At 36.9% G+C, this 16,518-nt stretch overlaps 1 protein-coding gene across 1 annotated transcript; it reads left to right on the plus strand.

Moving 5' to 3' along the window:
- The first annotated feature begins 1,147 nt into the window (after positions 1-1,147).
- LOC127115744 (protein SMALL AUXIN UP-REGULATED RNA 12) lies at positions 1,148-3,160 on the plus strand. The gene is made up of 3 exons (XM_051047214.1): positions 1,148-1,382; positions 2,159-2,695; positions 2,828-3,160. The coding sequence occupies exons 2-3, from the start codon at positions 2,236-2,238 to the stop codon at positions 2,863-2,865; spliced, it is 498 nt and encodes a 165-aa protein (XP_050903171.1). The 5' UTR covers positions 1,148-1,382; positions 2,159-2,235; the 3' UTR covers positions 2,866-3,160.
- The last annotated feature ends 13,358 nt before the right edge of the window (positions 3,161-16,518 follow it).

The raw sequence follows: 16,518 nt of genomic DNA on the forward strand, positions 1-16,518 counted from the left end.
CCTAGGCCCAGCTGTTCCCATTATTACTAATGAATTAGTTTTTTTAAAGGAAGAATTGAATTACAATTACATAAGACAAATTAGAAATGTCAAAAACTACTGCACCTTTTTTCTAATTTTTATGATAATAGAAAGTAAGATTCACTTCCTCTTAATAATAATAAACATTAAATTTTCTTTAATAAAATTCATTAGCTAGATAAGAATTTACCATAAATTAGTAGACACCACACCCGAACATGCAATGTATCTGATCAAACCTAACCACTACTCAACCTCTTCAATCTTCCTTTCCCCCATTAATTTATGCTATTCATACACCACATTTTATATCAAATATATACATTGTATATATTGTTCACTGTATTTGTATTTATACAGTGAATAGTATTTTTTTTTTAAATTAAAAAAAATTATGAACATTGCGTGAACAGTGTTAAACAGTACATGTACATGTACAGTGCCCGTTAATAATATCTATAAACAGTGCCTTTAAAATAATAAAATAAAATTGGTTAATAAAATGTAAAAAATTGATTAATAAAGTGATGAAGTTGGTTAATACACGTCCAGATATTAAAAATAATTTTTATTAATACACCAAAGTTGATTAATAAAAAAATAAAAAATTGGTTAATAAAATTATAAAGTTGGTTAATAAAACGGTCCGTTGTCCAAATAAATTTTGAGCCGTCATCAAAATTGATTAATACAATAAAAAAGTTGGTTAATAAAATTATGAAATTTGTTAATCACACAATTTTATATCAATATCATTTAATTTAAAAATAAAAAATAAAAAAATAATATTTTTGTACATTTTTAAAAAAATATATATTATTATAATATTTTACTTTTAGTGAAATACAATGCAGATGTAAATATAGTTTTTGGACGTAGAAATATCATTTTTCTTATTTTATTCAAACATATTCCCATTCTTCCAACTGATTTTATTTATATATGTTTTCTCAATTTTCTAAACTTTATTTTCTCTAACAAAATCGAAACTGACACATTTTTACACAAACAATTGGTGAAAGGAAAGAAGAAAAAAAAAGACCCCGATAAAAACGCTATAGTGAGTGGTTTTGTGATTTGTGAAACAAGAAAGCGTTAAAACGAAAAACAAGAGACAATGCAACAAAAAACAAAAGTCCTATTTTGTAGCCGATAATTTTGCATATAAAGTTCAAACACGAACTTCGTTTTTCGGTTTTGGATTCCAAAATATGCTTTAAACAAACCGCATTTTTTTATATTTTTTTTTTATATTTTGGTTATTACTGATCTTTCTCTCTCACGAGAGCTCGCCTGCTCTGGTTAACTTCCGAAGAAACTGCATGGCCGTTTTTCAACCGTTTCATGGCTCATGTCGATAGGTATCTTCCAATTTTTTTATGCATTTTTTATTTTAATTGTTTTTCGATCACATTGTTTCTTGGCATGAGGATTTGTTTGAATCTGATTGTTCAACTCAAGATTCATGAAATTGTGTAACACCATGAATTGGTCTTTTGGTGAAGGCTTGGAAAATATGCTTCTCTTGTCTCAGGTTCAAATAATTCTTGTCTTGAGCTAGTCAACAGAGAGAAATCTAGGCTTTGATGGCACACAATTTCAATAAATAAATGATTTCCTTTGATTAAGTTCTTGCAGAGATGTCAATAGTAGTGTATATGAGGTATTTGTTGAAAACAAATGATTTTGTATTTTACCCATCATTTGGATCATGCAATAGGATTTTTCAGTTTGTCTATAAATCCTAACTCAACTGACAAATAACAATAATGTTAGGTTGAATACCATTACCAGAATCTTAGAGTTGTATTTGTGATTTTGTAGTGGTTATTACCATGTCGTCTTAGAATCACAAAAAAGTTCTCTCCCCTTAAATATTCTTATACAAATTACAGAATCGGTTAGAAACCTCAATGCAAAACTCATCTCATGATCATTTCAGATTGATAACATAAGGCCTAAGATTATATATAGCATGAGATAAAGAGAAGTGAGTAACCATAATTATATCTACCTTTTTTACGAAGCTTTTTATATTTTTTTGGTTGCAAATATATTCATGATTGAAACACCTCTTTATTTGCATTTGTTTTATTTCTTACATGCATATTATAACTGAGTATAAATTTTCATGTAGTGACTGTTTAGTCTAGAATCAGTTCCACAGAACTTGGTCTTGGGATACATTTGACTGTTGTGGTAAAAAGTTGAGCAATGGAGAATGGTGGAGGCTCGAAACTAACCGGCGGCATTGGGCAGATTGTGAGACTAAAGAAAATAATTCATAAATGGCAAAGTGTCACAATTGGCTCAAAAACTTCCCGCCTGCAAATCGAAGAATCTAATACTAGAAAATCACCAATAATCAACAAAAGAATAACAAAATTCATAAATTGTGAGTCTGATGAGGAAAGCTGCAAAAGTCCAGAGCCACCACATGATGTGCCAAAGGGTTACTTGGCGGTCTATGTCGGCCCCGAGCTTCGACGGTTCATCATTCCAACCAGCTACCTTAGCCATTCCCTATTCAAAATGTTGCTTGAAAAGGCTGCTGAGGAATTCGGATTTGATCAGAGCGGCGGGCTCACGATACCGTGTGAGATTGAGACCTTTAAATATCTACTCAAATGCATTGAGGCCCAGGAGAAAGAAGAACAACATGATGACAGCTTGTGTAAGTTATTTGCATTGTGACACTAGTTTTATAACCTAGCAAAATTCGAACATATCGCTATTTTCTGAATCAAGATATTTTCCTTTGAGATGTTACTGTATGACTAACATTCAACTCATGTTGAAACTACAGCTGGAAACTCAGAAACAGAAGGAACCTTGGAAGAGTAATTGTAGTTATTATTATGATCTCTGTTGAGGTTCACATTCATAGGGTGTCTTCAGGTGTAAAAGTGGCTCTCTCTGCTTCCATTTTTTGTTTTGTTTTGGTTTTCTTATAGAATATCATAGTTAGAAAAAAATTCAAGTTCCATGGCAATAATTTGCTGGTGGAGTGGTTATTAGACATTCATGTATAAGACCTTCATTCTTTGTTTCTTTTAGTCACTCACATGCTTTTATAGCTAAAAGTATTATTCATATGGAACAGCTTTGAATTTTAAACTAGTTATATATTCTCTCCAAATATTGTCTAATTAATATTTGCTACCTTTTTTAGGCAACTAACTAGCTTATATCTTATTATAAGATTTATTTGACAATTTTTTAACAACTGTGAAATGTTAAAAAAAAAACAAGAAACAGAAGAAAGAAAATTACGAAATGTTTGAAATTTGCTTATTGTTTATTTTGTATATTGTTCTTTCAAAAATAAAATTACTTACTCAATTAATGATTGAGAAAATAAGACATACACGGCCAATGTAAAACTAGTTTTATATAATGATGTTCAATGAAAGTCTTTTATTTTACAGTAATTTTGTATTATTTTTATAAAATGAATTTTGATGACAATATTGCATGTTTTATACTGTATTGGTGTAAATTGATATTTATATTTATTAAACTCGATTAATAATTGATTCGGGATGGAGAGTCTAGTTGGATTCAGATGAGTGACTTCTGGGGGAGATGCGTAAGCTCTGATGGATGCTCTAAGATGGAATTAGGAGAATGTATTATTTGTTCCACACTTAATGCTCAAGTTAGTGGTTAAAGGGGGAGCGCGAAGTTTTGAAATAAAATCGTGTAACAATTTTGAGGAGATTGGAGTTATGAGGGACATAATGAACATTGGTGACATTTGCAATTGACATTGTTGTCAGGGACATTGTCCCCACTCCAGTTTCGTACTACCATTACTAGTTAGTATGTGGGTGTGTTTTGGGTCGTGAAGGGGGCTTATCCCTATCAAGAACGATAGTTTCAAAAAGGGAGTTCTTGTTACACATTATGTATTTTTTAAAAATCTTTATGAATACCACATAATGTCCCTTTTCAGAAGCTTCCTTTTGTAAGCACTATGTCTAAAAATAATCTTCTAGAACGTATTGTTTTATATATGAAATCACTTTCTTAAACTTCATTCAAGACTCTATTTTATATTTTCTTAAACTCTCACAAAAAAAACTCTCTTTATTATTCAATTATTGTGTTTGGTTACATGTTCAAAATGTTTTGACATCATGAATCTCATAATCATTCTAATTCACAAGTAATGAATATTTATATCTTTTTTCTGTTAGTCATATATTTTCCATGTTTTGCTAATGGAGACATCGTTCGGAAGTAAGCTTCTGGGACCTATAAAACTTTGTTCGGAAGGAACCTTCCGGACTAGTGGAAGATTTAGTTGACTATGTTTCTTTCACGTTCAATGGTTGTTAGTATGGTGCATCATGTTGGTGTCAACCGATTAATGTACCTGAAGATGGTGAGTTAGGTGTCCTTAAATCTGATGTTGCATACATTGATGTTGAGAAATATTTTACCATTAAACATACGTTTACGTTCTTAAATGAGTTCGTGTAGAAGCTGCTAAGTTAGTTTTATGGAATAGTTTTCGTTAGGTTTGATTTTGGTTATGATAGAAGACAACCATTTATTTTGATGAATTTTGAAAGAAGTGGTGGTTATAAAGAAACTCTCTCTGAAAGTTGAAACATGATAAAAATTGTTCAAGTGAATATGGATGTCCTTTTAGGTTGCTTGGGATAATATACGAAAAAATATTTGTAAATTTAATATGTTGTGCAGTGTACATAATTGTGAATTGGATCACAAGTTGACATGTGTCATAACCCAAAATTTTCCCGTTCATATTACAAGGCATTTTTCAAGGCACTCCAACTTATGTTTCAAGGCATTGACCTTAAAGGAACAAAAACCCAGCTCACAACAGGCCCAATCCAGAAAAAGGCCCAAATTAGCTTGCTCGCTAGGCGAGCAACTCCTTCGCCTAGCGAATACCAGAATTATTGGGCTTCATTCTGAGCCCATTAGGTCACAGATGGCCTGCTCGCTAGGCGAGCATATCCTTCGCCTAGCGAACCCTTCGCTACACGCTCGCCTAGCGAAGTTTGCGAATATCAGAATTTTTGGGCTTCATTCTGAGCCCATTAGGTCACCACAATCACTATAAATACCGACACTTCAGTCACGAAAATGGACGGAGGAAGGGGGACGAAGACAGACGAAGACGGACAGAAACCCTGGCATAGAAACCCTGGAGACTAACTCAGAGAATTCCGAGTAAAGAAACCCTGAAGGCCGCTCATCCGCATCAAGGTTGCCTCCGCCCAATTCGACCCGATTGGCCAATCCAAAGCTGCAATTCCATTGCAAACAGGTTTGCGCATCACTACTGTTTTATGCTTTCAATCGATAATCGCGACATACATAAGGCATCATGATTAAATTTTCGGATATGTAATTTGATTTCACATGTGAATTTAAGTATGCTTGAATATCCTGAATGTTTGTCCATGCTATTCCTGTAATTAAATGCCATAAAGTTCAGGGTGCCGGAGATCATGCTGCTATCAAACTCAAAACCCGTAGCAGCTCGCTAGCACATCGCTAAGCGAGCCTGTAGCGAACACTCGCTAAGCCTTCGCTAGGCGAAGCAGGAGCGAACGGGACAGTGGCTGTTTTGTTTCTTTTCTGTTCTGCCTTATGTTTATCTAATCAAGATTTATTATAATTCTGCATTATTTGGCCTGACTTTATGACTGTTGTGTTTATTTTGTGGTGCAATTTTCAATTGTACTTTATCTCGATGTTCTAACCCGTGTGCTGAATTGTGTAAAGGCTTACACATTCCCGAAGAAACGGCCGACTAAGTATTCCACTTTATTTGTGGGATACCCTTATGGAGATACATCCTAAATTATCTAGCTGATTTTAATGTATTGATTTCATCGATTTTAATGTGGACCTAATTACTTAATCGATTACGGCTATCTAATTAATTGTAAAACTTTGCCTTTAAATATGCGATCTTGGACCTCTCTTTGTTACCCTACGATATTACGGTATTACGGTCATGTCCCGCGAATGTGGGGATACACTTAGCAAAGACTCTTCGATTAAATCATCATGTCCCTCTAAAATAAATCATAGCCCCTCGGATGTTGCCTTCGAATATATGATTTTGTCCCCCGAGGACCCCTCGGTGTAGCCTACGGTGAAATGATGATAGTCCCTTCGAATGCTAAGGTATCCTTACAACCATTGCTTTCGATGACCAATCGATGACCCTACGATGCCCCTTTTACATCCAAAGGATAAAACTACTTATTTCTCAATAATAAGGACGGTTTTACCCTCACAAGGATAGGAAATGCCCATCAAGACCTTGGGTAGGTATAACTCTTAATTGCTTACTCATAATTTAAAAATACTTTTCACACTTCACAAATACTAGAAAATCACCACTTGGTATACATTCATACTAGAATCATTACTGAGTTATATTTTTCTAAACCATTTTCAAAACTAAACGAGATAACCACTTTGTATACATTCATACGAGAATCATTACAAAGTTAAATTCTCTTTTTCAAAACATTTTCTAAATAATTCACGAACACTTTTTCAGACAAGAAAAATAATATAAGTGATCAAGCAATTAAGAGCCCATGGATAACCATGGATACAAAGGGTGCTAATACCTTCCCTTTGTATAATGTACCTCCCGAACCCAAAATCTAAATTAAGGTCTTTCCTGTTCTTTTCCGCCTTTCCTTATTGGATGAAAGAAAAGTCGGTGGCGACTCTTGCTATCCGCGACATTGCGATTAAAAGCAAAACACCCCAAGTCAGTTCACCGTATGACAGAACTGGCGACTCTGCTGGGGAAATAGAGAGGTTACCTTAAAAACAAGATCACTTATTTAAATTGTCTGATTTACTTTTAGGGGATTGCTTGGGTATGTTATGCTTGAGTGAAGGATCCTACACCCGGATCTAGTGTACCTTAGGTAAGTAGCAATAGATCATCGCGACTATCCGGCGTATACTGGAATGGTTTAAATGATGGCTACGGTTAATGTGACACTTTGGATGTCCTGATGTTCCTCATGTTTACTTGAGGAAAAATTTGGCTTCCGCGTGGTGTCATCAAAGCATTAACCAGACCTTTAGAACCCTAATTGACTCATCCTAGCCATTAGAAAGTAGTGAGATAACTGGCTTCGGTTCCGACTGAGGTTGGTTGAGACTCGATACTACACTCCTTGAGATTCGACTTTAGGGAAGCTTTGGTCAACCACTTGGTGTTGCACTAAAGTGGACTTAAAGGAAGGTCAATGATTGGAGATCCTTCTAGAACCCAGTTACTATTCTAGGACAGGTTGAACCAACCAAACTTCAGTGGAAAGGGTACTTACCTATGGAACTCATGCAAGCCTTAAAACCTAGGAATGATTGTTGTGTGACTTGTTTGTGCTTGTTGTTTACTTAACATCATAACATCATAACATCATAACATCGTGGCATTGTACTAACCATTTCGAGGACTTAAGGATTTAACTTTGCCCTGTTTTGAAAAAAAAAGTTTCCTTTTTTGGTAGTTTACGCAAAGTTAAATTCCAAAAGTCCTTGAAAACATTTCATACATTGCATAGCATAACATTGCATAACAGGTATTCTAAGGGATCAGTGTTCTCACGGTTTTCCTCCAAACAGAAAAATGGCTCTCGAACAAACTGTCAAAGATCTCCATGCTCAGAATGCTCAACTCCAGGAGATGATCTTGAACTTATCCAAGGGGCAGGAGGAACTGAAGGCTCTCTTGCTCGAGAAGAAAAAGGACAAGAAACCTGTGAGTTACATTAACCCGGGAAGAAGGCTTAAGGGACAGGCTGCAGGAGTCAAGATTAGAATTCCGAAGGATCAAGAAGAGGAGACAGAGAATGATTCGGAGGAGAAGAATGTTGATATCTTCAACCATGAGGACGACGATGAAGATTATGAAAATGAACAATACTCTCCAAAAGATGATAAGTATAACTTGCTGGAAGAACGCATGCTAGCTATGGAGGGTCAAAAGGCGCCCGGTCTGGATTTCGAAAGCTTGGGACTGGTCTCTGATGTGGTCATTCCACGCAAATTCAAGATCCCCACTTTCACTATATACGATGGGGCATCTTGTCCTCAGATGCATCTGAGAGCTTATGTGAGAAAGATTCAGCCGTATACCACTAATAGGAAACTATGGATCCATTTCTACCAAGAGAGTCTGTCTGGCACACAGTTAGAATGGTACTATCAGCTCGAGAGCTCTGACATCCACACCTGGACTGACTTAGCGACAACTTTCTACAAGCATTACCAGTATAATTCTGAATTAGCACCTACTCGGTTACAGTTGCAAAATATGACTATGGGATCTAAAGAAAGTTTCAAAGAATATGCTCAAAAATGGAGAGATTTGGCTGGCAGAGTCAAACCTCCTCTGACTGACAGAGAGTTAGTGGACATGTTCATGAGCACACTGACTGGCCCATTCTACAGCCATCTATTGAGGAGTTCCTCATTGGGTTTCACTGAACTTATATTAACAGGTGAACATGTTGAAAGCGGCATTCGAAGGGGAAAGATACAGGCGGCTACCTCTGATCCTCCGGAGACTCCTAATGTCATCATTGCTCCTCTGCCTAATCATGACGAGACTGTCAATGCTGTGGAAGATACTGATAACAATTATGACTTGGATAGTTGGATTTTCCCAACAATTGGTGACAGACTCCAATTGGAAGGCTGAAGACACTATCCCGATTTCCTTTAGTCAGGAGTAATTGTTATTGCTTATTTTAATGTATTAAATTTTGTTAAAGGTTTTGTCATTTTTATAAACATATTCACATTCAATAAATCAATGGACCTTTTTGCATTCAAATATTGCGCTCTTTATCTTTCTTGTCATTTTTCAAACAAGCTATGCTTTCTTGCACACACTCACGTAACAATTCGCAGACCCATATCCACTCTGGATCCTGTTGATAATAATTCTACTACTGTTCATTATGACTTTGAAAATCCGATGTACCAAGCCGAGGATGGAAGTGAGGAAGATTGTGAAGTACCTGGAGAGCTTGCCAGACTACTGCAAGAAGAAAAGATTATTCAGCCGCATGGGGCATCGATCGAAATCATAAATCTGGACCGCGTCGCCCGATTTAGCTCCCATTTGACCGCTACTTGCAAATCCGTCCCCAAATTACTGAGACAAAATCAAGAAGTATCTCCAAGAACCTTCAATTCTGACGCCACCAGTTGAAGGAGGACCTCTAATCATGTACTTGACCGTGTTAGACAATTCAATGGGGTGTGTGCTGGGGCAACATGACGAGTCTGGTCGAAAAGAGCATGCAATATACCACCTTAGCAAAAAGGTACCGACTGTGAAACAAGATATTCACAGCTCGAGAAAGCTTGCTGTGCTTTGGCCTGGGCTGCTCGCCGACTAAGACAGTATATGTTGAATCACACCGCTTTATTGATTTCTAAGATGGATCTTATCAAATACACATTTGAGAAACCTGCTGTCTCCTGAAAGAGCTATCACTGATAATGGTGCTAATCTGAACAACAAGATGATTACTGAACTCTGCACGCAGTTCAAAATAAAACACCATAATTCCGAAGTGGCGGCTTGGTAATAAAGCGTATCATTCTACCACAAGGTGATTCTAGAGGCAAATGGACTCCCACATACGAAGGGCCATTTGTAGTTAAGAAGGTATTCTCTGGTGGAGCCATGATACTTGCTACAATGGATGACGAAGAATCCCCGCATCCCGTGAACACGGACATAGTTAAAAAAATACTACGCATGTACACCCGGCAAGTCGAAAACCTGAAAAGACGGCTTGGACAAAAAGGGGTATCCTGGTGGACTGAAAACCTGAAAAGGCGGTCTAGGCAAAAATTAGGGATTAAAGTGTATGACTATGTCCCGTTCTCGGTCAGCTTCACCCAAGTTCAAGGGACTGAACAAGCCAATCACTTCTATCCAACAGCAGGATATGAGAGGCTTGAAGACATAATGACAGTAGTGGAATTAAAATCAATAGGACTTTTTCTGCATAGCTTTTTCTTTGTTTTCTTGACAATCTCCTCTTACTAGGATTTCTGTCTCCTTGTACACAAATTGCCTATTTATAGGCCCTCTTTCAAAATCAATACAATTTCATTTCCAAAAATATGTTTTGTTTTACTTTCTCTGTTTTGCTTGCATAAACGTCCATTGATTTAATTTGAATTGATACATGCACTTGAATATGATCGATGTTTATCAAAAACACATGCATAAAACGGAAATAGCAATTACTACAAGACTTCAGGATCGAGGAAAGGTCTAACCATACTTCCCAGTGAATCCGTTGCTAATTCTATTCCCTAGCAAAACCAGCTATTGCCCAGAAGAAATTGGCATCACCAGACAGACTGGTCATCTCTTCCACTCCCAGCCAGGCTTCTGTTGAATATTTCTCCCATCAGACAGAAATCAAATACCCCCAGCTAAGAAAGGGCCATCAATACAAATATCTCCAACCAGAATATTGGGATTTATTTTCCCCTGGCAAAAAGTTTCAGACACATAATCCCTTCATGCATCATTTCACATCATATACATGCATACAAATGTTCGCATTTATTTCAGACGCATAATTCATTCATTACATCATTTCGCATCATATACATGCATACATTGTTCGCATTTATTTTCAGAAGCATAAAACATCTCATGCATCATGACATGGCATGAAGCTAACTTTATTTTTCAGGTTAATTATCCTCCTGATACAGTCAAAACAAAGGTTCATTCAGACGGACACCCTTATCGGTTACATTCGAGATTCAACTACATGTCAACATTCATTCTGACATCTTCCTAACGATGGCATCTATAAGCCCATCCCAGACATTTATTGCAAATACAACATATACAAACATCATCGGATATAGCCTAACGGACGGCTCATTCTGATTCAGCCTAACGTATGGTTTCTTCAACTATTCAGAAACAGCCTAATGGACGGCTCGTTCTGCTGCTCAGAGACGGTCTAGCGTACGACCCATTTGGATGTTCATCCCCTCAGATGCTACCTAGCATACGGTACATTCTGAAGTGTAGTCTGGCGTATGACTACCCCCTTCATCATCAGAAACAGCCTAACGGACGGTTCGTTCTGCTGCTCAGAGACGGTCTAGCGTACGACCCATTTGGACGTTCATCCCCTCAGATGCTACCTAGCATACGGTACATTCTGAAGTGTAGTCTGGCGTATGACTACCCCCTTCATCATCAGAAACAGCCTAACGGACGGCTCGTTCTGCTGCTCAGAGACGGTCTAGCGTACGACCCATTTGGACGTTCATCCCCTCAGATGCTACCTAGTGTACGGTACATTTCTGAAGCGTAGTCTAGCATATGACTACCCCTTTCATCATCAGATTCAGCCTAACGGACGGCTCATTCTGCTCAGAGACGGTCTAGCGTACGACCCGTTTGGATGTTCATTCCCTCAGATGCTACCTAGCGTACGGTACATTTCTGAAGTGTAGTCTAGCATATGACTACCCCTTTCGTCATCAGAAATAGCCTAACGGACGGGTTATTCTGCAACTCAGATACGATCTAGTGTATGATCCATTCCGATTTTTCATCCCCAGCAAAGTCATCCGCCTAATGAACACCTCACTCTGCTATTCAGATATGGTCTAGCGTATGATCCATTCTGATCCCTTATCCCCAGCAACGTATAACACACTCTGACTCCCCGGCGAAGTCGACAGCCTAATGGATGACCCACTATACGGTCTAGCGTATGACCCGGTATAACACCCATGTCTTCAGATATCGTCTAATGTACGACGCACTCTGAAGCTCTCATCATCAAACTTCCTGGATGGCATCTTTAAGCCCATCTCCATCAAGACCAACTTTCGATTAACAAGCGCAAATTTTTGGGGCATTCTAGTGTTCAATGATCTTCCACCTCCCGATCATGAATGGCGTACACACCATTCTAACTCTCTCGGTTCAAGAATATTGAACAGGGGCAGCTGTCATACCCCAAAATTTGCCCGTTCATATTACAAGGCATTTTTCAAGGCACTCCAACTTATGTTTCAAGGCATTGACCTTAAAGGAACAAAAGCCCAGCTCACAACAGGCCCAATCCAGAAAAAGGCCCAAATTAGCTTGCTCGCTAGGCGAACAACTCCTTCGCCTAGCGAAGCTTGCGAATACCAGAATTATTGGGCTTCATTCTGAGCCCATTAGGTCACAGATGGCCTGCTCGCTAGGCGAGCATATCCTTCGCCTAGCGAACCCTTCGCTACACGCTCGCCTAGCGAAGTTTGCGAATATCAGAATTTTTGGGCTTCATTCTGAGCCCATTAGGTCACCACAATCACTATAAATACCGACACTTCAGTCACGAAAATGGACGGAGGAAGGGGGACGAAGACAGACGAAGACGAACAGAAACCCTGGCATAGAAACCCTGGAGACTAACTCAGAGAATTCCGAGTAAAGAAACCCTGAAGGCCGCTCATCCGCACCAAGGTTGCCTCCGCCCAATTCGACCCGATTGGCCAATCCAAAGCTGCAATTCCATTGCAAACAGGTTTGCGCATCACTACTGTTTTATGCTTTCAATCGATAATCGCGACATACATAAGGCATCATGATTAAATTTTCGGATATGTAATTTGATTTCACATGTGAATTTAAGTATGCCTGAATATCCTGAATGTTTGTCCATGCTATTCCTGTAATTAAATGCCATAAAGTTCAGGGTGCCGGAGATCATGCTGCTATCAAACTCAAAACCCGTAGCAGCTCGCTAGCACATCGCTAAGCGAGCCTGTAGCGAACACTCGCTAAGCCTTCGCTAGGCGAAGCAGGAGCGAACGGGACAGTGGCTGTTTTGTTTCTTTTCTGTTCTGCCTTATGTTTATCTAATCAAGATTTATTATAATTCTGCATTATTTGGCCTGACTTTATGACTGTTGTGTTTATTTTGTGGTGCAATTTTCAATTGTACTTTATCTCGATGTTCTAACCCGTGTGCTGAATTGTGTAAAGGCTTACACATTCCCGAAGAAACGGCCGACTAAGTATTCCACTTTATTTGTGGGATACCCTTATGGAGATACATCCTAAATTATCTAGCTGATTTTAATGTATTGATTTCATCGATTTTAATGTGGACCTAATTACTTAATCGATTACGGCTATCTAATTAATTGTAAAACTTTGCCTTTAAATATGCGATCTTGGACCTCTCTTTGTTACCCTACGATATTACGATATTACGGTATTACGGTCATGTCCCGCGAATGTGGGGATACACTTAGCAAAGACCCTTCGATTAAATCATCATGTCCCTCTAAAATAAATCATAGGCCCTCGGATGTTGCCTTCGAATATATGATTTTGTCCCCCGAGGACCCCTCGGTGTAGCCTACGGTGAAATGATGATAGTCCCTTCGAATGCTAAGGTATCCTTACAACCGTTGCTTTCGATGACCAATCGATGACCCTACGATGCCCCTTTTACATCCAAAGGATAAAACTACTATTTCTCAATAATAAGGACGGTTTTACCCTCACAAGGATAGGAAATGCCCATCAAGACCTTGGGTAGGTATAACTCTTAATTGCTTACTCATAATTTAAAAATACTTTTCACACTTCACAAATACTAGAAAATCACCACTTGGTATACATTCATACTAGAATCATTACTGAGTTATATTTTTCTAAACCATTTTCAAAACTAAACGAGATAACCACTTTGTATACATTCATACGAGAATCATTACAAAGTTAAATTCTCTTTTTCAAAACATTTTCTAAACAATTCACGAACACTTTTTCAGACAAGAAAAATAATATAAGTGATCAAGCAATTAAGAGCCCATGGATAACCATGGATACAAAGGGTGCTAATACCTTCCCTTTGTATAATGTACCTCCCGAACCCAAAATCTAAATTAAGGTCTTTTCTGTTCTTTTCCGCCTTTCCTTATTGGATGAAAGAAAAGTCGGTGGCGACTCTTGCTATCCGCGACATTGCGATTAAAAGCAAAATACCCCAAGTCAGTTCACCGTATGACAACATGTTATCATGTTGCTGAGATGAGAATGAACATGATTTTGCCTAAAAAGATACTCACAACTTTGAAAGAAAGATACTCAATAATATAATAAATATTAAACAAGTTTATAATGTTCAAGACAGAAAAAAAAAAGGGTTGGACACGTCCAAAATCCATCAAGTTGCTTAACATATTTTCCGCTCTATGGATAATTGATTCAACATATAAGACCAACAAATACATAATACATCTGCTTAAAATTATTGGTGTTACTTCTACAAAGATGACATATTCAATTGGATTTTCTTTTATGGAATATGAAAAAGAGATAATGTTACTTGGCCATCTAAAAATGTGTCAGAATTTTTTGAAGGACTCATAAAATATATCATAGGTGATTGTCATTGATCGTGATACTTCCCTAATGAATTATGTTACAAAAATATTTCATCTATCATATATTTTACTATCTCGTATCATAAAACAAAACAAAAAATGAGATCTAAGTTGATCCAAAAAAACAAAAAACAAAATGGTAAAGACAGGAAATTGTCAAATATAAACAAATATTAGAACCAAAAATGGAAACATTCTTGTGCCTTGTGTCTCTGCTAATACCTCATATACTAAATTATACCGTGTGCCTCTGCTAATATCTCATGTATCATTTTGAACGATTGGGTTCCTTTCGAAACATTCTTCTATTGATGGCATCCTCGATTAAAGTGATGATATTATGATATCTAAGCAACACATCCACAACATGTTTTTTCCTAGCCCTCGTCTCCTTTATAATCTAGTGATGGGTTAGCCTTGGAGATCCCCTCCGACACTTGAAACATGTATGGATGTGGAGAAATGTGACAACAATAGGGAAACTTTTAATCATATTTAACAATAATTTTTCAAGGGGCAATAGAAGGAAAATGTTGAAATATCCAGGCCTAAAACTAAGTTAGAAAAAAATATTAATAATTCTATAAAAATTATTCAGAAGTTATATAAAATAATAAGCTACATAAATATTATCTAGAAGAGACAATTATTTCCTGCCATTTGTCAAGTCGTAAACTTACTTGCTTCTTTCAAATTGAAGTACAAGTAAGTCAAGCATAAAGCTCCCCAATTATACTAATGAACCATTTATAGGTCTAAAAAGTAACGAATGTATACAACAACATCAACACATGTTTCACTTTTACCCATAAAATGAATGGCCAAATGAGTACATGAAATAGATCTTAAAGGAACACTGTTTGTGATAATCTTTGAGTGCATCAAGACCAGAATGCGTAAGAGTGGCATTCAAATGGCATTTGTACATGCATCCAAAACTTTAAATCATGCCTAACATCATTGCGTATGAGTAATCTTGAGATCTTCCTCACCATGTGTAGCTCTTAAGTAATGAAAAATCAAATATTGTGCTTCAAATATCTAAATTGAAGATTGATCCAATAGTTAACCCCTGATAGGAAGATGAAGAAGACAAGATACACTGTCTAGAGTGATGCACATATCGCTAATGGGAAGATGAAATGAAGATGTCTCTAAGTACTATCTCTTGACAAAAGTAGACAACATTCCATGATCTATGAAGTTGAATCCAGTCCTAGCTACATCCTTTAGCCAATGTGTTGCTAAAACATACTAAAAATATTCAACATTGGGCTGCATCAACCCCAATATTTTCCTACAATAACCGATATAGTTCAGAATCACACAAAAATGAAAAAAATGAATTTATGGACTTAATTAATACATATGTTAAATGTAAATAGAAAGATGATAATCATAATTAAATAAGTATTTAACTCTTTGTTTCATATGTGAGGAGCTATAACAAGAGCATGAGCATGAGCGGGAGCCTGATAATTAACAAGTGCATGGCGTCTACCTAGGATGACGATCCCGACTCATGCCTGGAAGAATCAATAGTGTTTGGTGTCTACCTTGTTTCAAATAGTGCATGTAGGGTCCCTTACAAAATATTATTTTTTCTATGTACAGATACATGTTGTGATATTTTACAGTGCCTATATCTTTCTTGTTCATCAACCATTTCTCTATAGTTTAAAATAATTCATACAGTAAGAATTTCATGATGTTAAGGAAAAATCTAAATATTACAAAATAAAAAAGTTCAACTTTATTTTTTCGAAAGTAAGTATCTCAAAGGTGTCTATTATAAAAATATTAGTTCAAGATCCTAAAAGGTTGTGATGATAACAAATATTTAAAGAAATATAGGGTTTACTAATGGTTATTCTAGTGTGCAGGACCAAAATATATTAACCTTGATATAAATCAAGTTAATCACTCAGAAGAACCATTAAAGGAAACAAAACCGTTCTGAATCTGAAAGATCATAACCAAGCTTCCAGACTCTGAAGAGTCTACTCAAGTCTTTCAGATGCCGAACCTAAG

Source organism: Lathyrus oleraceus, chromosome 1 (genome assembly GCF_024323335.1).
Source record: "Lathyrus oleraceus cultivar Zhongwan6 chromosome 1, CAAS_Psat_ZW6_1.0, whole genome shotgun sequence".
In the NCBI taxonomy this organism is placed as follows: Eukaryota; Viridiplantae; Streptophyta; class Magnoliopsida; order Fabales; family Fabaceae; genus Lathyrus; species Lathyrus oleraceus.

Coding starts and splice junctions, on each gene's coding strand:
- LOC127115744 (XM_051047214.1), top strand. CDS start 2,236: ATGGAGAATGGTGGAGGCTCGAAACTAACCGGCGGCATTGGGCAGATT. Junction 2,696..2,827: donor ACAACATGATGACAGCTTGT/GTAAGTTATTTG, acceptor TTGAAACTACAG/CTGGAAACTCAGAAACAGAA.